Below are 24,227 nucleotides of genomic sequence, written 5' to 3' on the forward strand. Positions count from 1 at the left end.
TAACTGTATTTTCCCCTTGTTAATGATCAAATCTCATGTCCTGTTTTTTTTTAATACTGTGTACTTGCAATAAATCTCTCTTGGCTCTTTGAATTCAATCTCTCAAGTGTTCTGTTTGGGGAGGTGCAGAGCTGAATTTCAACAAACCATAATCTTTTAAGTCCATTTTCAGAATACAAATATTTGATCCTGATTTTGTTTCATTCAACAGGCAACCAGAGGCTTACAAATGGGTAAATTGTATGAGAGATGCCTAATCTTTCCCTCGTATAAATGGCTTTTATACAAACTGAGTAAGGAAGTTATTATTTTGATAGACTTCTTGAAGACAAAGCCTTGCCCACACTACAGCCTTTATTGAACACGGGAAACAACATTATTTAGAAAATGAATACAATAAGGTGCATAATAAGCAGTGCTTTCATCTGTATTAAAAAAAAAGTGCATGTAAAATGCGTTAACAAAAATCTGGGCTAAACAAATTGCAATTTCCTATCCTTCATTAAAACACAACAAAAACTTGATTACACAGATAATATTTTCTCAGAAAATAAGCCTGAACTGTCACTCTCAGACATGGAACTTGTTAACATGTGCAGAACTAAATAAACCTCATTCATGAAGTGCTAAATTGTGGAGGCAGTGACAGAAAAAGTAATAATTTTAATTTAAGCGTTAGAGGCCTCTTATGGCTGTGGATTCACCGTGTTCCGGCTGCGCTGTGATTGGACGGAGGGATGTACTGATCCGACACAAACGAGGTGGGTGCAGGGGTCTCAGCGACAACAGGCAACAGGACGTGACGACAGACAGGGCAAGTCCCAGACTAGAGAGAGAAGATACCAGAAGTCAAATCATAGGCCAGGTGCTAGACTGATGCCACCATCATTTAAATTACATGCAAGGTTAGTTTAATTTTTTCAATTTAAGACTTCAAAATAAGTAATTATCCACACACACACACACACCTTCTGGAGCCAGAGAGTCACGCAGATCTTGTGGAACATGTGGTGGCACGGCAACTGGGTTGCAATCTCATCTTTGACGTACTCACAACAGCAGATGGCACAGCACTGTTCCTGCCCTAGAGAGAGAGAGAAAAAGGCAAGGATAAAGATTGAGGGATGCATAGCGAAAGGACAAAGGCTATAAAAAGAGACGCCGAGAAAGGCCCAGTCATACTGACACGGAGACACACAGGAAGTACTAATTGTCAGTGTCAGAGAACGGCGCCGCGCCATCGATCACGTCATGTTCTACATCCCCAGCCTCAACCACACTGTTTTGTATTCACAGCCCCAAGCATTCACGTTCGAATCACTAGATCCACGTGCACACAGATGGAACTGTACGCTCCGACACATGGCATAACGAATGGCGGCCATCTTCCCTCAACGCCTGCATTCCGTGATTTATTCCCGAGGACGCCCGGCATGTCATAAACTTGACGCGGCGCCAGTGCATGAAAATGTTCTTTCCCCCTCTCACAGTTACATTATGCATTACTTTACAGTTATTTCCTGTCGTGGCACCACATCGGCTCTGTAGCAGCGGGATACTGCCATGGGGAACGCGTTGATGTGTTGAGAGATTGTGACACCTCTTTTTTTATGATCCATTTTCTGGCAGAGTTCGCAGACTAATAAACAGAGCTTAAAGTCTTTATACCACTACGTGGCCAAGAGTACGTGGATACCTGCTCCTCAAAGATCTCATTCCAAAATCATGGGCATCAACATAGAGTTGCTCCCCCCTATGCTGCTATAACAGCCTCCACTCTTCTGGGAAGGCTTTCCACTAGATGTTGGAACATTGCTGCAGGGACTTGCATTAGTAAGGTCGGACACTGATGTTGGGAGATTAGGCCTGACTCGCAGTCGGCGTTCCAATTCATCCCAAAGGTGTTCAATGGGGTTGAGATCAGGGCTCTGTACAGGCCAGTCAAGTTCTTCACACCGATCGACAAAACATTTCTGTATGGACCTTGCTTTGTTCACAGGGCCATTGTCATGTTGAAATAGGAAGGGCCTACCCAAACTGTTGCCACAAAGTTGGAAGCACAGAATCGTCTAGAATGTCATTGTATGCTCTAGCGTTATGATTTCCCTTCACTAGAACTAAGGGGCCCAAACCATGAAAAACAGCCCCTGACCATTGTTCCTCCTCCACCAAACTGGCACTATGCATTGGGGCAGGTAGTGTTCTACTGGCATTCGCCAAACCCAGATTCCTCCATCAATCTGCTAGATGGTGGAGCGTTATTCATCACTCCAGAGACAGTGTTTCCACTGCTCCAGAGTCCAATGGCGGCGAGCTTTACACCACTCCAGCCGACACTAGGCATTGCACATGGTGATCTTAGGCTGCTCAACCATGGAAACCCATTTCATGAAGCTCCCAATGAGATTGCATGGCTGTGTGCTCGATTTTATACAACTATAGCAACGGGTGTGGCTAAAATAGCAGAATCCACTCATTTGAAGGTGTCCACATACTTTGTATATATAATATATTAGTAGCTAATTTCTGACTTTAAGACAGTTAGTCTGGACTGCTGGTTGGCTAATGGTAAAACTGACTAAAGACCGAGGTTGAGGATTTACAGAGTGGATAGTCCCACTAATTAGGCTACATGTTTTATTTTTATTCTGATACAAAGGCACTCATCGTGTTGGTATTAAGCACAGCATTACCTAGGCCTATTACAGTAATTAGTGCATGCCAAATTAAAACTAATCTTACTCGTTCAATCACTGAAAATATGGCTTTGCTTGAGCATTTTCAAAGGTCATTCGGAATTTGCCAGGCGCACCGACAACCCCCCCCCCCCAATGCAAAGTGGGCAATTGCACACATTAACAATACAGCCAATTCAAAAAGGAAGGGAAGGGCTAGTCTGTAAGGACAAGATGTGGCCCTACCACTGTGGTCCTCCAATATGGTGATCTGAGGCAGACACTCGATGATCTGTTCTGTAGCAGGAGGGTGAGCCTGCTCCACGTCGATGGACAGAGACTCAAGGTGGCTAAAGCCGCCTGTGAACCAAACAGAAGAACATCAGGTGCCAACGTCCCTACACGGTCTGTCAACGTAGGGTGGCACCATCTTGAAATGCACATTTGATGCAAACCTTTGAGAGATGGAATGGTGTTTAACACATATGGTCCTAAGATGCTTCCATCTGCACTTATGCCTTAAGTGACTCGTGTCATTGTAGGCAAGGCAAACCAGTTATCATGATTTCCCAATGATCAAAATAAATAAAAATCACAGCACATCGACTCATTCAGCAGTTTTTACCTGATTAAGTAGAATCCTATTGGAAATTAATGTGTAAAGTTCCATTCATATTTCTGAAACAAGTTGAAAATTATGCCGTTCTGCTTCCTGTTGACAAGAACTTTTGATAAATAGCCCAAAGTCAAAACACTGTTTTGAAGTGTCCAAATCAATAGTCAATACGCAGAAACAGTTTGTGATATATTGAAAACCTAAACATAAAAACGTACAACCTACCCATACATGTGCCACAACAGTAATCAGATTACTCATATTTTATTAAAACTAGGACCATAAACTGCATAAGCAAAAAATAAAAAAATTGATGTGGCAATAAAATCACATGTCGATGAGGGGGGGGAAATCAGATTGTATGCACTGTTGAAACTAACCCCCATCACAGAAAATGGAACAAACCACTCAATGAATCACGACCCGCAATAGGATATCAACAGTGATAACTGTTGGCTGCTATTTCAGGGATAGTTTGTCAAATCCGTGTATTGGTGTGTCACTTTTATAGAGAGGCCGCCCAGAATTGTTCTCTAGTCTGTCCTTTTAAATTAGAAAATGACAAATCTAAATAAAAAAAAGGTACAAAATCAAAGACATTGATCTGTTTTAAGCAATACATCGTGATGATTAAACTTTTATACTAACAAAAAATAGTGTAATTCCCCCCAATTCAATGTGTTCAAAACGTGAGCTTGTCTAATGTAGTAACACATATTGTCCAAATCAAGGAAAGTAGCATAACATAAAAATGGAAAAAATAATTCCATATTTAATTTTAGGATGACCGTAAATGAAGCAAACTTGCAAAATGTTAGTAACCACATACTGTATGTTCACTAGTTTCACCATTTAGAGACATCATTAAAAAATATATATCATGCAGAATTTAACCAGGTGCTCTAGAATGAGATCCCATAGTGACTACGCAGCAGTGCAGTCGCTGTCCCTTGAAGAGTCTAGGACTTGGGCCTTACCTCCATAGCTTGGGCAAGGCGCTCTTCAAGAGCCATGTATGTGAGGAGCTGAGGATCCACATAGGAAATAGCCTGAGCCATCCCAAAGCCCTCTCCAAAGTCATCTAGCAACCTAAGATGAAGCCAAACAAAATGCATTTAATTGTGCGGATTTCTCTCATAACAATAGCATACCATGTCAATTCTTCCTGGTCAGAGAGAACTCCTGGCTTTACATACAGCTTACATTTAGGAAGTGAAACTACCATGTTGTGAAAGTCAACAGAGTACAGGCAAACATTCCCACCTCCGGGAAACAAAGCATCCATTTTCTATGATGAGAATTTCAAGAAATTCGAGATGCATTGCTTCTCGACAGACATGGCTATAATTCAAACTTGAGAAATTCTCAGGTCTTGAACACTGCCTCTGGAGGGATGTGCAAGACACTCGCTGGACATTTGCCCCCCTCTAAGCAGGGCAGTAGAAACAGAATTGTCTAGCTGAGTTCAATATTCATACAGTAAAAATACTAATAGCATAGCAATGTTTTTGAAACAGATGAAATGTAATATAGACATTATCACTATATTTGAGACTTGTTTCCAGTGGCAACCCGTCATTCAGGGCAGGTGGGGCAGAGAAATTAGAGATAAAATGTATCGGTGCTCATCGGCCATAAACATTACAAGTTAGAAGTCGAAAATTCAACCATGAGTAGTTTGGATGGAATCAGTAGCTAACTACAAGCGTTGCAAAGCAATCACTAGCCTGCTATTCGGTGGAGAGCGCTTGTGGTCCAAGTCTTGGTTTAAGTGTCTCTTTTCAAAGCTTAAAAGTATAAAAAACAGTCGACACCATGGGCCAGAAAAGGTTGAATACATTGACCATGCTGTCAATCCAGCATGAATTCTGCCGCGTTCAAAACAACTGGAAACTTGTAAGTCTTAGACTTCAATGAGTTTAAAACAACTGGGAATTTTTTTAAATTTAAAAAAAAGGGGACCGCTTAAAAACAGAACTTGGGCCTCTTTCTAGAGCTCCGACGTCGTTTTTTTTCCCCCTTTATTTAACTAGGCAAGTCAGTTAAGAACAGATTCTTATTTTCAATGACGGCCTAGGAACAGTGGGTTAACTGCCTGTTCAGGGGCAGAACGACAGATTTGTACCTTGTCAGCTCGGGTGTTTGAACTTGCAACCTTCCGGTTACTAGTCCAACGCTCTAACCACTAGGCTACCCTGCCGCCATCATGATTCAACCTTGTTTTTTTCCGATTTCCCAGTTGTCTTGAAAGCAACATGAATCCAGAGAATGCCAGACTTTGATGACACAATTTGCCCACAAGAAGGACCGCTGCGACACCTTCCTGTTCAAGTGAGCACAGTAAGGAGAGCCCAAAAATGACTTATATGCTACTGCATAAATTGTGTAATATGCCAGGGAAATGTGTACTGTAGTGTACTTCGCTCATTAATGTCTTAATCGAAACTCTGGATTGCCTCTTATCCGCAAGTCGTCCCCTTATGACATAGTTGGTACAGATCAATTGTCAGGAGAAACCACATTTTAATGAGGCTGAATGAACTGTTCTGCTGCCAGACAAGGCTCCACTGATGTAGTAGTGGTAAGGATTCACTCCATGGTGCTGAAAATAAAGCTCCTCTGTTGGGACAGCTTTATGTAGGTCCTAACAGTTTGGTGGGCACCGTTTGTCACCGTTATTGTGCAATGAATGTATTGTTTAGTGTTGTGTTATGGCTTTTCTGGCATTTTTTGTATTTGTTCTCGGGTAACTTTAATATGCTGAAACCGTACATGTATATTCGTGTGAGAGGGGTAATGCTAACATTGCTAGCTAGCAGTATTATTGTCTTGCAATCTACATTTAGCTAACGCTTGTACGAACGAGAAAATATAAACTGTCATTGTCCGCACATTATTCAAGGCTGTAATATGGTTTGGTAGCATTATTAATGTGAACCCAATATGTTTTTGAGGAAAAGTTGCTCACATTCGTTGAATAGTTTGCAAGCTTACTGCCAGCCGCAACCAAAGGTTAGGCAAGGATGTACTGGAAATTGAAAAGTGTGTACATATTATGTAAATTAGAAACCTGTCAAGCTGCCTCCCCTTAAAATATTTGTCAATGAGAATAGCCTCTAAACACAAAAGAGCCTTAAATACACGCCGTGTAGAAAACATTAGGAACACCTTCCTAATATTGACCTCAGAACAGCCTCAATTCGCCGGGGCATGAACTCTACAAGGTGTCGAAAGAGTCATGGTTGAGTCCAATGCTTCCCACAGTTGTGTTAAGCAGGCTGGATGTCCTTTGGGTGGGGGACCATTCTTGATACACACAGGAAACTTGAGCGTGACAAAACCCAGCAGTGTTACAGTTCTTGACACACTCTAACCGGTGCGCCTGGCACTTACCATACCCCGTTCAATAAGGAACCGACATTTTCTCTTTCCCATTCCCCCTCAATGGGCCACATGCACAATCCATGTCTCAAGGCTTAAAACCCTTCTTTAACACGTCTCCTCCCTTTCATCTACACTGATGGAAGTGAACTTAACAGGTGACATCAATAAGGGATCATAGCTTTCACCTGGAGAGTCTGTCATGGAAGGTGCTCCTAATGTTTTGGACACTCAGTGCAACTCTCACAATTTGGAGTAGAAAGCTTCATGTTTCCCCCACCTCCACTCAGCGTCCAGGTCCTCGCTCATGCTGGAGTCATCCTCCAGGTTGTTGTTGCCGTCAAGGATGAAGAGGCCCGGGTGGACAAAGTGACTCATGCCATCGGGGTCTTCGTCACTGCTGCTGCCCGCCTCTCCGTTGTACATCAACCAAGGAATCTCCCCCTCCTCCAGAGGTGGAGGCTCCCTGCACACACAAGGGCTATGTTCATTGGGCACCAGACAGAAGAGAACGGACTGAAAAGGGGAGGAACTTGTCCAATAAGGAACACTGATTTTCATTGTGGCAAACAAAGTTTTCACCGTGCAACTGAAAATAAAAAAAGTGTATGTACTGGAAAACATAGGCTAAGCAACTCGCTATTTATCAAGCTACACACATATGCAAACAAGCCAGAGCTACTGTACATCTTAGCTACTTAACTCATCAAAATCCATATCCACGGGAATGATTCAGCCTGCCTCAACGGATTTAATGTAAGACCTTGCTTGGACAGTGTGCTGCTGTGGCACTTAGCTTAATCGTCATTCCAGTCCACACCCTGGTTCAACATCACAGCAGTCACACATGGAGATGTGCATCTGAGGGCTGGCGGTGCTTACCAATGAAATTCTATACACATACAGTTGACTGATGAATGCAAAGTCTAAGTGTAGTGGTCCCCAGTCTCAATTTGAATAGTTTCTATTAGACCAGTCTCAAGCAATTGATTGCATTTATCAGGAGTGAACTGTGTATAAGACCTATATCATCATGGTGTATTTATTGAACTGTATATAAGGCATGTGTTATGGCGCTTACGCAGGGGGCAGGCTGAGCTCGGGTACGTCCTCCAGACTGCTGCTGTTGCTGATGTGCAGCTCGTCCAGGCCGGGCAGAATCTCCCAGCTTTTCTGACGCTCCGTCTCCAGGCCAGAGTCCGACGTCCACGAGGCCGCCCACTCCCCCTCGCTGCACTCCGAGCTGCAGATACACACGCGCACGGATGTGTAAATACACACGCACGCACACACACACACACTTCGCCCTAATAAACACCAACCAATCCGCTAGCAGAGGTCTTAGCAGTAAACACAAGACCTTCGCGAGCAACCTTTGCTTCCTCAATCCCCAGTTAATACTTTATCAGGACAACAGAGAGCTTCGTATTCACACGTTCCCAGAAAGGCTTAATAATATTGCGAGTTGCAATGTCATGGCTCATCAGAGATCACGAAAATGACCGGTCTACTTTTATGAATAACTCCCAAGTGCAGACAATCTATACTGCTGACGTTTCCCCATCACCGCAATCCAATCCTTATGATTAGATTTCACTGACCGTATACACACACTCGCTGTGCGTTTTGTCATATTTTACTAGGCTCCAAGACCAATAAAAAAAAAAAGGTACTACGTAAACCAATGTATATTACAATACCTTTCCTCAGCCTTCATGAAAGGAGCACACGTCTCATTGAAATCCTCCAGATCTTCCCAGATCTCATCTTCCTCATCTGAATGAATTTTGCTACCAGCATCTCCATGTTCACGCCACCTCTCTATAGGGCTAAACCCATTCGATTCAGTCTGAGGAAAATCAAAGAGCATCTCCTGGTTTGGCCTTTCTGTTTGCGTCAGAAAGAAAGGAGGTGCAGACACACACTTGGTCTTGCTGGCCTGCTTGGCTAAGCCAGAGTCTACCTCCTCGCGGTGAGAACTCTTCCTCTTCTCCAGGTGTGTTTCACTCGTCTGCTTACGAATTTTGGGCCTCACCACCATCTCAGACTGTGTCCCTCTCTGGTTGTCGTTCCCCAGCTCAGCAGGACCTTTGGGACCGATGGGAGAGCCACCGGCTGCTAGGTCATCTGGTATATGGTGGTCCTCAGTGCCGTTTTCCATGTGATCTGTTGCGTTGTGTTCCGATATATTCCTCTCAGGAGGGGGTTCCTCTGTGTTTGAATCTGATTTAGGATCCGTTCTAGAATCTTTCACTGACTCAGTGTCTCTGAGGGAAGAGTCTGTCCCTTCACACGATTTTGTATACAAATACGAGTGCAAACCGCTGAGATAGTCAAACTCCTTGCCCAGCTCGAAGATCATGTCATCCAGTCTTTTCTGGAGACCGTGAGACAGGTCGGAGCTCTGCCCCTCCTCCTCCTCCTCGCCTCCACTACTGTCCGGCTCATAAGCATCAATATTTACAAAGCTCAATACGCTAGAATTAGATGGGTTACTGTCCTCGGAGATAGGCCACGCACTGGCCTCAGCACTTTTCTTCAAGACATTTTGGTCCTGGTCACAGGCTACAGGTTGGTTACACTTTAGTTTCTTGTAATGGACGGAGAGGGCTTCCGATGGCTTCCTAGAAATTGACGGTTTCTTGTGGGGAGGATCTTTGCCAGATTTGGCTTTTACTTCTGGGCGAACCGAACTCGATGACACAGGAAAGCTGGTGTGAAGCGTCGAGGAGATGTTCCCTTTTGAAGCTAGAGGAGGAGAGGGAGGCATTTAGTCACAGCTAAATAAAACACAACCAAAACGTCTACCATGACTTGTCAATACACAATGATTACACTTGTTGAAAGAGAAAGGAAGAGAGAGAGAGACAATAGAGCAAAGACAGAAAAGAGCAGTCCTTGTTTTCTGAATACAGATATAGCGTGCAGCAGCACCAAGCAGACATATTTTATTAAAAAGCAGAATAAGGGATTCATAGGCTTAGCTGCTTGCTCACACTGCATTCCATGTCACAGGATAAATCAATCCAAACCTCAAGCTATGCAGTACTCACTCACATGCTGCTGACTACCCTACACAATCTGCTAAATGGTCTGCCATGGATGATGTCACAAAAACAATAAACACAACTTTCATTGATTTGCCGACCTTGTTATCATTGCTAACATGCAGAAATATAGACCTGTATCATTGCTTGAAAGAAAAAAATATATGCTCTTCAGACTCAAATAGCCTACATCTTGTCCCTCGGCTAATCAATGCACTGCAAATGGGACTTGAAAGCATAATAGATGTATTTGCACAGTGAACGTACGTATGGAATGTGCTCTGTGAACACCATCCATTTCCATAGCTGGCCAATCCTCCACACTGGCTGGGTTCCTGTGCTTGGCAGAGGTTGGACGGAAGCTAACGTATGCATGCCTCCTGCCGTATCTCCTTCCTGTTATTGTGTGATATCCAACAGCCGGTTTGGGCCAGGCTGGCTTGCCAGCTTCCTGACCCATCACTAGAGAGAGAGAGGAAATAACAACATTGAAATACACAGCTTCAAAACTAAAAGCTGCAAACAGAGTGACTGATGGTTTAATCAAAACCTGAAAGTAGACCAATTGTGTGAAAAGAGGGTGAGAAACTGCAACTTTGAGCTTTGATCCATTCAAAATACAGCACAGTAAAGATACAAGAAACATTGCTGCAAGCCATTACGGTTGTGGTGGGCTTCTTTACACTTAAAATCTGTCTGGAAATGTTGTCAACGGAAAGCAAAAACACTCAAATATGATTAACATGGCATGAAAGAAAAGTAAACCATCATGGTCTTGCTCAAATTCTTGTTAATCTACAAATGTGACCAAAATTGGAGATGAATGGAAAAGTCAGAATGTATATACACCATAAAATTCAGTACTACCAGCAGTGCTATGAAATTATCCAAAGAATGAATGATATGCCTACCTCTGGCTGGGTTCAAATAAAATGTTTTGTCACATTCGCAGAATACAACAGGTGTAGACCTTCCTATGAAATGCTTACTTACAAGCCCTTAACCAACAATGCAGTTCAAGAAAAGGGGTAACAAAATGTTTTTAAAAATAAAGTACAAAAATAAAATAAGTGATACAGAGGCTCCCGGTACAGAGTCAAGGTAATTTGTACATTTATTTTACCTTTATTTAACGAGGCAAGTCAGTCAAGAACAAATTCTTATTTTCAATGACAGCCTAGGAACAGTGGGTGAACTGTCTGTTCAGGGTCAGAAAGACAGATTTGTACCTTGTCAGCTCTGGGATTTGAACTTGGTTACTAGTCCAACGCTCTAACCACTAGGCTACCCTGCCGCCCCATGTACATTTAGGCAGTGGTGGAAAAAGTACCCAAATGTCATACTTGTGTAAAAGTAAAGATACCTTCATAGAAAGTGACAAATGAAGGTCACCCAGTAAAAAAATACTTGAGTAAACATCTAAAAGTATTTGGTTTTAAATATACTTAAGTATCAAAAGTATAAATAATTTCAAATTGCTTAAGATCAGACGGGACAATTATTTTTTTATTTACAAAACAGCCAGTGGCACACTACAACACGCAGACATAATTTACAAATTAAGTTCGTGTTTATTGAGTCCTCCACTTCAGAGCCAGTAGGGATGACCAGGGATGTTCTCTTGATAGGTGTGTGAATTGAATCACTTTCCTGTCCTGCTAAGCATTAAAAATGTAACGAGTACTTTTGGATGTCAGAAAATGTATGGAGTAGTAAGTACATTATTTTCTTTAGGAAAGAAGTGAAGTAAAAGTAGTCAAAAAAACAATAACTTAAAAGTACAGATAACAAAATACTTAAGTAGTACTTTAAAGTACTCTTTACACCACTGCATGTAGGTAGGGGTAAATAGATAGTAAACAGCAAGTAGCAGCAGTGTAAATAGGGCGAGGGGGTTCAATGTAAATAGTCCAGGTGGCCATTTGATTAATTGTTCTGCAGTCTTATGGCTTGGGGGGGGTAGGAAGCGTTTAAGGAACCTTCCACCTAGACTTGGCACTCCGATACTGCTTGCCGTGCAGTAGCAGAGAGAACAGTCTATGACTTGGCTGACTGGTGTCTGACAATTTTTTGGACCTTCCAGTGGTTAAGTTTGTTAACATATCGTTTCATAACAGAACATGCATTATTATCATCATCATGCATGCCTTGTGGAAGTAACCAGCAACATTACTTGCGTAAGGTGCAACATGATTTAATAGCCAGCTAATTGTAAACAAACATTTAGCTAGATTATGGCGCTAACTAGACGGCCCTGATTGAAACGGAATAAGCAATACTGTTGCTTGTTAGCTAGCAAGCTGAATAATTACTGCAACCGGCTTGCCAATGTTGTCTTGCTTGGTTACAAAGTTATTTTCATGACGTCATTAGCTTGCTAGCTAATTGCACCCAAGCAAAAATGTAGCTAACTTACGATTCATATTCGTTGTTTAATAGTCACATGTTCCAGGTGTGATTGCAGGGTAGCGCTCCAACAAGTGAAATCAAATCTTGAAAACGGTAAAGAGAGAAATATAACTACACACATAACTGTGGCAGTGACGAATAAATAAGCATGTCCATTGGGGATGGAGGCAGACTAAAGACTTGAGGTGGAAATTGCTGATAATAGGAGGGGGCAGAGTGACCCTTGAAGGGTTGGGTTGTACTTGTAAGGGCCAAGTGAAAAAAAAAAAAAAAAAAAAATCTATAATACACATATTAACAACTGCAACATTGATGAATGTCGTTTGGGTACGGGCAGAGTAAACGTCCGTTGTGGGGGAATATCAGGGGAGAGCAGGTAACGCGTTAGCTAACTTAGCTGACTAACGTTAGTGGTGGCTATTCAGCAGCCTGATGTGATGGTCTGAAGGTAGAAACGATTGGCCCCGATACGATAACAGTAACGTTAGTCAATATAGCTGATTATTGGTGCGTGTATTTTCACAAGATAACATTTGTATTTGTAGATGGAACTTGGAAAAACGCTTGGCCCTGGCCTAACGTTGGCTAACTAACTGTGTTGTGTTAAGCTAGCTAACGTTAGCTTGTCAACAAAAAAAAGCTTCCCTCTTCTGGTTGTCAACAAGGCATGCAGTAAACTAGTTGGCTACTGTAGCAATTTTCAAACGGCAAGGGACAAACCATTTCAGATGTTATCAATCAAATATTATCGATCACCTTATTTTCAACTAGCTTGCTTATTTTAACCAATATCAAATACAAAATAATGGTCGTATTACCTGTCCCCGACACTTCCTCTCCGTCCGAAACTGCGAACAAACCTATAAGCCAACGTCATCCGCAAAGAGTGTCATGTGACTGGCTTTCTCCAATCAGAATGTCCGAGACTGCATTAGCAACATCAGTAGTGAGGAGTAGGAGTACGCCTTTTCAAACATTGTTTTAAGCTTTGTTTTACATTTACAGCTGATTCTGGGATTGTATATCGATTCGATCCTTAAATATTTGTCATCCGGTGTATTCGTTTCAGTCTCTGAATTGCTTAACATAACTTTTAGCCGCCAACTCCTGATATCAGGGCATTTCCTGAATTTGCCCAGAAGTATATCCAGTCCGGTATATCCAGCTCGTTTTCCATGTTTTTTTAAATATATATTATTTTTATTATGAACACAATAAATACAAAAAAACGGAAATATACAAACAAGAGTACATAAACCTAACGGACAGGTTAGGTTCAAATCAAATCCTCTAACTCACTCCAAAATCTTCTGACATAAGAACAGTCCCAAAATAAATGGTCAAGAGTTTCTGGGTCACAACCACAAAATACACATTTGTTATCAATAGCTATTTTAAATCTATTTATAATAAAGGTCTTTACAGGGTAGATTCTATGAATGAGTTTGCGTGATACTTCCGTCACCTTATTAGATATACAATATTTCCCAGACAACAACAAAACTGAAATATATCGGAGCGTTGGACTAGTAACCGGAAGGTTGCAAGTTCAAACCCCCGAGCTTACAGGGTACAAATCTGTTGTCCTGCCCCTGAACAGTCAGTTAAGAAGAAATTCTTATTTTCAATGATGGCCTAGGAACAGTGGGGTAACTGGTCTAGGAACAGTGGGTTAACTGGTCTAGGAACAGTGGGTTAACTGACTGTTCAGGGGCAGAACAACAGATTTGTACCTTGTAAGCTCGGGGGCCTGAACTTGCAACCTTCCGGTTACTAGTCCAACTGTTCCTAGGCCGTCATTGAAAATAAGAATTTCTTCTTAACTGACTTGCCTAGTTAAATAAAGGTAAAATAAATAAACATCCACTGGTACACCTCCAATTGACTCAAATTATGTCAATTAGCCTATCAGAAGCTTCTAATGACATCATTTTCTGGAATTTTCCAAGCTGTTTAAAGGCAGAATTTCTTAACTGACTTGCCTAGTTAAATAAAGGTACAAATAAAAACTTGTCCTAGGGCTGCATTCCAGTACATTTCAGCAGAGGGAATAGTAATATATTGACATAGTTTCCTTATATACATGTTATTTCCGGCGCCGACAGAGATGGCCGCCTCGCTTCGCGTTCCTAGGAAACTATGCAGTTTTTTGTTTTTTTACGTGTTATTTCTTACATTAGTACCCCAGGTCATCTTAGGTTTCATTACATACAGTCGAGAAGAACTACTGAATATAAGATCAGCGTCAACTCACCATCAGTACGACCAAGAATATGTTTTCCGCGACGCGGATCCTGTGTTCTGCCTTACAAACAGGACAACGGAATGGATCGCATGCAGCGACCCAAGAAAACGACTCCGAAAAAAGAGGAAACGTAGCGGTCTTCTGGTCAGACTCGGACAAGGGCACATCACGCACCACTCCCGAGCATTCTTCTTGCCAATGTCCAGTCTCTTGACAACAAGGTTGATGAAATCCGAGCAAGGGTAGCATTCCAGAGGGACATCAGAGACTGCAATGTTCTCTGCTTCACGGAAACATGGCTTACTGGGAAGACGCTATCCGATGCGGTGCAGCCAACGGGTTTCTCCACGCATCGCGCCGACAGAAACAAACATCTTTCTGGTAAGAAGAGCGGGGGGGCGTATGCCTCATGACTAACAAGACATGGTGTGATGAAGGAAACATACAGGAACTCAAATCCTTCTGTTCACCTGATTTAGAATTCCTCACAATCAAATGTAGACCGCATTATCTTCCAAGAGAATTCTCTTCGATTATAATCACAGCCGTATATATCCCCCCAAGCAGACACATCGATGGCTCTGAACGAACTTTATTTAACTCTTTGCAAACTGGAAACCATTTATCCGGAGGCTGCATTCATTGTAGCTGGGGATTTTAACAAAGCTAATCTGAAAACAAGACTCCCTAAATTTTATCAGCATATCGATTGCGCAACCAGGGGTGGTAAAACCTTGGATCATTGTTACTCTAACTTCCGCGACGCATATAAGGCCCTGCCCCGCCCCCTTTCGGAAAAGCTGACCACGACTCCATTTTGTTGATCCCTGCCTACAGGCAGAAACTTAAACAAGAGGCTCCCACGCTGAGGTCTGTCCAACGCTGGTCAGACCAAGCTGACTCCACACTCCAAGACTGCTTCCATCACGTGGACTGGGACATGTTTCGTATTGCGTCAGATGAAAATATTGACGAATACGCTGATTCGGTGTGCGAGTTCATTAGAACGTGCGTCGAAGATGTCGTTCCCATAGCAACGATAAAAACATTCCCAAACCAGAAACCGTGGATTGATGGCAGCATTCGCGTGAAACTGAAAGCGCGAACCACTGCTTTTAATCAGGGCAAGGTGTCTGGTAACATGTCCGAATATAAACAATGCAGCTATTCCCTCCGCAAGGCTATTAAACAAGCTAAGCGTCAGTACAGGGACAAAGTGGAATCTCAATTCAATGGCTCAGACACAAGAGGCATGTGGCAGGGTCTACAGTCAATCACGGACTACAAGAAGAAACCCAGCCCAGTCACGGACCAGGATGTCTTGCTCCCAGGCAGACTAAATAACTTTTTTGCCCGCTTTGAGGACAATACAGTGCCACTGACACGGCCTGCAACGAAAACATGCGGTCTCTCCTTCACTGCAGCCGAGGTGAGTAAGACATTTAAACGTGTTAACCCTCGCAAGGCTGCAGGCCCAGACGGCATCCCCAGCCGCGCCCTCAGAGCATGCGCAGACCAGCTGGCCGGTGTGTTTACGGACATATTCAATCAATCCCTATACCAGTCTGCTGTTCCCACATGCTTCAAGAGGGCCACCATTGTTCCTGTTCCCAAGAAAGCTAAGGTAACTGAGCTAAACGACTACCGCCCGTAGCACTCACTTCCGTCATCATGAAGTGCTTTGAGAGACTAGTCAAGGACCATATCACCTCCACCCTACCTGACACCCTAGACCCACTCCAATTTGCTTACCGCCCAAATAGGTCCACAGACGATGCAATCTCAACCACACTGCACACTGCCCTAACCCACCTGGACAAGAGGAATACCTATGTGAGAATGCTGTTCATCGACTACAGCTCGGCATTCAACACCATAGTACCCTCCAAGCTCGTCATCAAGCTCGAGACCCTGGGTCTCGACCCCGCCCTGTGCAACTGGGTACTGGACTTCCTGAAGGTGGTGAGGGTAGGCAACAACATCTCCTCCCGCTGATCCTCAACACGGGGCCCCACAAGGGTGCGTTCTGAGCCCTCTCCTGTACTCCCTGTTCACCCACGACTCGTGGCCACGCACGCCTCCAACTCAATCATCAAGTTTGCGGACACACAACAGTGGTAGGCTTGATTACCAACAACGACGAGACGGCCTACAGGGAGGAGGTGAGGGCCCTCGGAGTGTGGTGTCAGGAAAATAACCTCACACTCAACGTCAACAAAACTAAGGAGATGATTGTGGACTTCAGGAAACAGCAGAGGGAACACCCCCTATCCACATCGATGGAACAGTAGTGGAGAGGGTAGCAAGTTTTAAGTTCCTCGGCATACACATCACAGACAAACTGAATTGGTCCACTCACACTGACAGCGTCGTGAAGAAGGCGCAGCAGCGCCTTCAACCTCAGGAGGCTGAAGAAATTCGGCTTGTCACCAAAAGCACTCACGAACTTCTACAGATGCACAATCGAGAGCATCCTGGCGGGCTGTATCACCGCCTGGTACGGCAACTGCTCCGCCTCAACCGTAAGGCTCTCCAGAGGGTAGTGAGGTCTGCACAACGCATCACCGGGGGCAAACTACCTGCCCTCCAGGACACCTACACCACCCGATGTTACAGGAAGGCCATAAAGATCATCAAGGACATCAACCACCCGAACCACTGCCTGTTCACCCCGCCTATCATCCAGAAGGCGAGGTCAGTACAGGTGCATCAAAGCTGGGACTGAGAGACTGAAAAACAGCTTCTATCTCAAGGCTATCAGACTGTTAAACAGCCACCATTGAGTGGCTGCTGCCAACACACTGTCATTGACACTGACCCAACTCCAGCCACTTTAATAATGGGAATTGATGGGAAATGATGTAAATATATCACTAGCCACTTTAAACAATGCTACCTTATATAATGTTACTTACCCTACATTATTCATCTCATATGCATACGTATATACTGTACTCTACATCATCGACTGCATCCTTATGTAATACATGTATCACTAGCCACTTTAACTATGCCACTTTGTTTACTTTGTCTACATACTCATCTCATATGTATATACTGTACTCGATACCATCTACTGTATGCTGCTCTGTACCATCACTCACTCATATATCCTTATGTACATATTCTTTATCCCCTAACACTGTGTATAAGACAGTAGTTTTAGAATTGTTAGTTAGATTACTTGTTGGTTATCACTGCATTGTCGGAACTAGAAGCACAAGCATTTCGCTACACTCGCATTAACATCTGCTAACCATGTGTATGTGACAAATAAAATTTGATTTGATTTGATTTGATTTATTACATTTATAGTTTAAAATGTCCATTCCGAATGCGCTGTATGTATGAGCTAGACCTACTATCACATTTAAACATTTTTATTTTTTTTAGATTGTATCAATTTTCTTTAGATACTATCTCAAAATGTTGACTTACATCTCTGACAGTTTTGTAAATTTTTTACATACTATCCAAACATTCTGATATACTATCTCGAAATGTGGACTTTAATATCTCAAAATGTTTAGATAGTGTCAACTTTTTTATGGTGGTGGGAATGAGCTTCTATATGATCTGGCTAATAATGGGAGCCTCAAGCGGGAAAACATGGGCCGGTGTGGGGGCCAAGGTGGATGAATGAAGGCTGTGTTTCACCAGGCTAAAGAGGTTGCATAGAAATCTGTTCCCAACTCAGCTTGAGTTCCAAGCCAAGCAAGGGATGGGGATCCTAGAAGCTTGCTTTACCAAAAATTCCGACATTGCAGCAAGATTCATTAAGTTATTTAAACGAGTAAATGATTGACTGACAAATCTAGATGATTTGATCTTGATGATATAATTACATTTCTTTAAAAAACAAGTATGTATTGATATTATTATTAATACTAGTAGTTGTATTAATAATATTATTAGTATTAGTAGTAGTATTAGCCTAATATAAATAGTGGATAATTTACACTCCGAATTACCCCATTAATCTATCCATATCTTTTTTTACCTGTTAAATTTGAACCAAATTATATTTTTCGTCACCAAATGATGTCAGAGGAGGCGTATGCAAGTTTCGGTTCTCCTGTGCCCTACTGGGCTACTACTATGGCCCGGAGAGAGAGAAGGGAGACGTTTCTCAGCTGTGAGATTACATTCACAAAGGAAACTTGTAACGCAAAGAATTGCACGCTCGTTTCGCTTTACTCAATCGATTAATGCTGAGTGAAATGTGTGGCGTTTTCAATTTTATTTGCTTATCTCAATCTTACAATCAGAATGGAGTAAGAAATGATTTTTTTGTCGGTGGAGCTTGTCTATTTCCGCAGATGCTGTTGACGTTTGCAATGAAATAGCGTCACATCTTTCTCTCTTTTTCAATTCCAAATGTTGAAAATATGAACGCGATCAAGTAGAAGCTGGCATTTGGACAGCCTGGAATCATCAGTGGCGCGCGCTGAACATGCCCATGCAGCTGTTTTCACGAGGTCTCTGGTGTTTTCTGGAGTTAATGACCAAGTTTTGGCAACACAAATGAATCATTGGAGGCGTGGTTTCTGGAAGATACTACAGTGGGATAAGGGCAATGATCGCAAAACGATGGAGTTGGAAACGTTTACGCATTGTGCGCTGGACTAAAAACGCAGTAACGCACGACTTTACCTGTGCGCCTCAAATGAAAGTTGTGAGTCGGTAGGCGGCGCACGTTCATACCATATGGTTTTCACTTCCTCGCTTAATTTGAACAGAAAACAAATACAGGAAGGAGACGGGGTCGATCTGCTGAATCACACTAATCTTTCACACTAAAACTTTGCGACTGACGACGCAGTCTGTGGTTCAGGCTACCTTTGGGTGACAGATCCAGCTTTTTAAAGTTTATTGTACATAGGAGGGAATGTCAACAATTATGTAAGTTCCTTCGTAACACATTAAAGCAGAATGTATTACTATTTTATAAAAGAGTTTTAGGAATAGCATAGACATTTTCCGATCCTCGCCGCGGAGTCAAGACATCGACCATTCGCAGAGGGGGATTTACATGACTATAGGTTATTGCTGTCACTCAATGCGATCAACTTCGATTCATCTGGCAGTATCGATTGTAAATGATGATAAGGCTCAATCGGCAAGTCACTGTTTTTGGCAGTGCCATATTTTGTGTAGTGGTCTTCTCATTGTACCTGATGCTGGATCACCTGCAATTAGACAATACCAAAAGTCCAAACAACGGTGGGGATAGATTGCAAAATGTAAGTCGGATTTATTTTTCGTAAGATATAGCCTATGACTGATGAACCTTGTTTTTACATAGTTGCACAAATATGAATGAATTTGTAAAGTAGCCTATTTCCTCAAAATCGTATCAACTGCTACTGTGTAGATAACTGGTGTTGATTGGTTGCTGTAGGCATGGGCACGGTTAGTAGGCCAACTAGTAGTTTTTTCATTGTTACAATGTACCAACGTTCTAGACAATGTTTAACAGTTTTCGCTTCCAGACAGGAAACACATTTTCAACTGTAGCCATGATATAGTTATCGTCTTGAAACATAAATGGTTCCAATAAACACAAGTGTATGACTTTTCTTGGAAGTCCTAGGGTCATATTCATTTTGAGATCTTGATATCGTGGGGTTGTGTGTCACATAATTCCATTCCTGAATCAGTGAAAACGAGTATTTCTAGGCAATCGGGTTGCCTCCCACAATAACAATGTTCCAGCATAACATACGCCCTCTTATTATACACCTATTTTGCACCTATTGCTATTGCCCAAGGTATGAGATATCGAGACTAAGTGAAACTGGTAAAAGTGGACATGTTTGTGCAACAAGAAGGTGACTGACCTCTTGTTATCTCTTTATTCGTCATTTCCACTTCCTTTCACTGAGGGCTTAACAATTAACCCTGTGACACTTTGGATTTGTGTGTAATATAGTATTCTATATTTGTCACCATGGAGGACATACCCATAGGTCCTCGTTTTGGTAACAGTATAGTAAGGTTACTTTTATTAAGGGTTTACAATTAGTTTATTGACTGTCATTATAACTCATTTATCAACGGTTATTGCATAATAATTAGATGCATACTGTATTGTATAAAGCCAGTGAACTTGTTTTCCTCCATCCCTTCTTTTCCTTGACCAGGGCCAGTTGTCAATCCTGCAGGGTAAGATTGACCGCTTGGAAAGACTACTGGCAGAGAACAACGAGATCATAACCAACATCAGGGACTCTGTGATCAACCTGAAGGAGTCTGTCAAGGATGGGGTTCCTGGTGGAGGGAACATGAGCCAAGGACCCTACCCAGAACTGCTGGCTTCGCCTCCACTGGTCCTCCCTATTGACTCCCAAGACTGTCAGTTTGCAGCAAGGGAGTTCTCTGAGCCAGCAGATGGGGTGCAGGTAAGACTTTTAGAGAAAATCAGAAACAGCTCAGGTATTTGTAGATGCAATGCTGTTGTAGGCTTGAACATCGATTTGAGCTGTAAAGCATCCTCCAGTGAACGTTTGAAGTGGACAAAACTTCAATGGACAGCGTTATAACTGCCAGTGTTATTTTTACTGAACTCTAACCTATTTTGATAAGATGAATTCGTTATACGGAGAGACATCATCGTGGTCTCATTACCACGCTGAATTGCTCCTACCATCAGTGTGAAATATGAAGCCTTGCAATAGCCACGGGGGAAATCCTTGTTACAGTGTGACGTGACTATGGTGTTAAAATGAAGGACAAATGTAAAAACCATTACACTATGTGTCATGAATATTTTTCATAATTAATAACATGATAGTGCTGAGTGATTAGTGCTTTTTGAAGTTGGTTTGGTTTCGGTCCGGTTCTAAAAAAAATATAAACTTTTTCGGTTTTGATTATTTTATAAATATTAAATACAATACGTGGGTTGAATGCTTTAACAACACAGAATAAAACAATTAATAAAAGTCCCATGATGGTAGTGACTGCCCATTACCGCATTACCATCATTTATTCACATTACTTTAATAAAATAGTTCAGTTGTGGTGTATATTACATTTATTTTATTTGATGACATTGTTATTTCATTCCAAGTCATCATCTCTGTACTACTGCTGCCTATGCTGTCTGACAAAATCACTATTTTAGTAGTTCTTCAAAGTAAATCATGTATACTTTTATGACTGCTGAACACCAACTATCAATCACTTAGCTCACGTATTTTCAGGTAGAGATACCTCCCGAAGCAACTGCTCTCTATCCCTCTCGATCGTGTATTATTTTGTCTCCCACGCCATGTCTGCCCCACACAAACCTATTGTAGCAGGCGTAAAAGAAACACACAGACCAGACAAGTAGGCACGCAATGGATTATGGTCATTGTAGTTAATTACCATGTTTTCGGCGCTAAACCATGTAGAAGATTGGCCTCTTGGAAACTAGAACTCCCTACTACCTCACATAGTTTGGGCTTGATCTGATTTACCTCTAGAGAAACTATGTATTGAGCAAAATAAAATAAAACATTAAATGGAATTCAAATAATGGATCTAACATTGGTCAATTAGTTGTTTAAAAATGAAATAATTACCAAAATGTTGGTTAATTGCTCAGCACCTATATCATGAGCATGTGGGGTGCGTGCTATGCCACTGCCTATAACTAACTATAAGTTAAAGCTACGATATGTCATGTTTTGAATGGCCCGACCAAATTCACATAGAAATGTGAGTCATAGATATTTCAGTCTCATTGAAAGCAAGTCTAAGAAGTGGTAGATCTGTTCTATGCTTCCCGTTCTTAAGTTTTGCTTTGAAATACAGGTTTCTTTCAGTAGAGATAATACCTTTAGGTACAATTATGTCAGTCAATACTCAAGAATGTTACGGATGAAAAAGAAACCTGCCACCCCTGTGCTTAAATAGACAGAATGAGTGTATATAGCCACCGTGAGTGTATATTTTACATTTTTTATTTGACCTTTATTTACCTAGGAAAAGCCCATTGAGACCCAGAGTCTCTTTTTCAAGGGAGACCTGTCCAAGAAGGCAGCAACAATCAATACATTACAGAATTAAAACATACAACAATACAACATGATCCAGCCTAAAAAAAAGCATTTTACACTCCTTCGTAACAGAGTCTCCCATCAATATATTAAATTCATTCAGGGGCACTAACATATCTATATGAAGCATGGATTGTAGACTATTCCATGCGTCTGGTGCACACGAAGAGAAGGCAGTCTTGCCTAATACTGTGAATGCCCTGGGGACTTTAAGTAGCAACCACCTAGCAGACCGGGTACGGTAACTGCTGGTGGTGACTCTTTGATCCACCTCTACGCAGACGTCTCCATTCTGTATACATCTGGTCCATCTTTGGACACTGTGTTAACAAACCTCAAAACGAGCTTCAACGCCATACAACACTCCTTCCGTGGCCTTCAACTGCTCTTAAATGCAAGTAAAACGAATTGCATGCTCTTTAACCGATCGCTGCCTGCACCTGCCCGCCCATCTAGCATCACTACTCTGGACGGTTATGACTTAGAATATGTGGACAACTATAAATACCTAGGTATCTGGCTAGACTGTAAACTCTCCTTCCAGACTCACATTAAGCATCTCCAATCCAAAGTTAAATCTAGAATCAGCTTCCTATTTCGCAACAAAGCCTACTTTACTCATGCTGCCAAACATACCCTCGTAAAACTGACTATCCTACAGATCCTTGACTTTGGCGATGTCATTTACAAAATAGCCTACAACACTCTACTCAGCAAATTGGATGCAGTCTATCACAGTGCCATCCATTTTGTCACCAAAGCCCCATATACTTCCCACCACTGCGACCTGTATGCTCTAGTTGGCTGGTTCTCGCTACATATTCGTCACCAAACCCACTGGCTCCAAGTCATCTATAAGTCTTTGCTAGGTAAAGCTCCTCCTTATCTCAGCTCACTGGTCACCATAGCAACACCCACCCGTAGCACGTGATCCAGCAGGTATATCTCACTGGTCATCCCCAAAGCCAACACCCCCTTTGGCCGCCTTTCCTTCCAGTTCTCTGCTGCCTGACTGGAACATATTGCAAAAATCACTGAAGTTGGAGACTTATATCTCCCTCACTAACTTTAAGCATCAGCTGTCTGAGCAGCTTACCGATCGCTGCAGCTGTACACAGCCCATCTGTAAATAGTCCACCCAACCAACTACCTACCTCATCCCCATATTTGTTTTTGTTTTTCTGCTCTTTTGCACACCAGTATATCTACTTGCACATCCTCATCTGCACATACATCACTCCAGTGTAAATTGCAAAATTGTAATTACTTTGCCACTATTGGCCTATTTATTGCCTTACCTCCTTACTTCATTTGTTCACACTGTATACAGATATGTCTATTGTGTTATTGACGGTATGTTTGTTTATCCCATGTGTAACTCTGTGTTGTTGTTTTTTGTCGCACTGCTTTGCTTTACCTTGGCCAGGTCGCAGTTGTATATGAGAACATGTTCTCAACTGGCCTACCTGATTAATTAAAGGTGAAATAAAATAAAATAAAAATAAAAGCAGACCAGATTACACAGGTAAAGAGGGAGTTTACCCAAAAGGGTTTTGTAGATGAACACATACAAACATATCTTTCTGCGCATATAAAGTGAGGTCCAACCTTCCATTTGGTACAAGGTGCAATGGTGGGTGAGTGTCTTGACATTTGTAATAAAGCACAAGGATGCATGATAACAGAGTCCAGTCTCTGTAAGACGGAGGAGGTCACCATAATCAATTACAGAGAGAAAAGTGGCCTGAACAAGCTTCTTTCTAGCCATAAGCTGGAAGCAAGCCTTATTACGAAAATAAAAACCCAATT

At 42.2% G+C, this 24,227-nt stretch overlaps 2 protein-coding genes across 5 annotated transcripts in view; one reads left to right on the top strand and one right to left on the bottom strand.

The window, feature by feature from the left end:
- Window positions 1–336: 336 nt before the first annotated feature.
- Window positions 337–13,054, bottom strand: pja2 (praja ring finger ubiquitin ligase 2). Of its 4 annotated transcripts, none has more exons than XM_029656304.2 (9): window positions 12,947–13,054; window positions 9,987–10,181; window positions 8,373–9,420; window positions 7,754–7,915; window positions 6,953–7,138; window positions 4,269–4,380; window positions 2,922–3,035; window positions 969–1,084; window positions 337–826 (listed from the first exon to the last, which is right to left on the bottom strand). In XM_029656304.2, the coding sequence occupies exons 2-8, from the start codon at window positions 10,177–10,179 to the stop codon at window positions 986–988; spliced, it is 1,914 nt and encodes a 637-aa protein (XP_029512164.2). In that variant the 5' UTR covers window positions 10,180–10,181; window positions 12,947–13,054; the 3' UTR covers window positions 337–826; window positions 969–985. The 4 variants fall into 4 exon arrangements, with proteins under 4 accessions (XP_029512164.2, XP_064873691.1, XP_029512158.2 ...); XM_065017619.1 differs by lacking the exon at window positions 6,953–7,138 and adding an exon at window positions 12,136–12,211 and having other exon boundaries at window positions 12,947–12,963; XM_029656298.2 differs by lacking the exon at window positions 12,947–13,054 and adding an exon at window positions 12,136–12,211.
- A 5,418-nt stretch (window positions 13,055–18,472) lies between these two features.
- LOC115126674 (alpha-mannosidase 2-like) overlaps window positions 18,473–24,227 on the top strand; it is a 62,698-nt gene continuing 56,943 nt past the window's right edge. Inside the window, exons 1-2 of the mRNA XM_029656321.2 lie at window positions 18,473–19,616; window positions 20,517–20,774. Coding sequence (XP_029512181.1) covers window positions 19,473–19,616; window positions 20,517–20,774 — 402 coding nt within the window. The 5' untranslated portion in view covers window positions 18,473–19,472. The remainder of the gene's footprint in view (window positions 19,617–20,516; window positions 20,775–24,227) is intronic.

This window comes from Oncorhynchus nerka, linkage group LG4, assembly GCF_034236695.1.
Source record: "Oncorhynchus nerka isolate Pitt River linkage group LG4, Oner_Uvic_2.0, whole genome shotgun sequence".
In the NCBI taxonomy this organism is placed as follows: Eukaryota; Metazoa; Chordata; class Actinopteri; order Salmoniformes; family Salmonidae; genus Oncorhynchus; species Oncorhynchus nerka.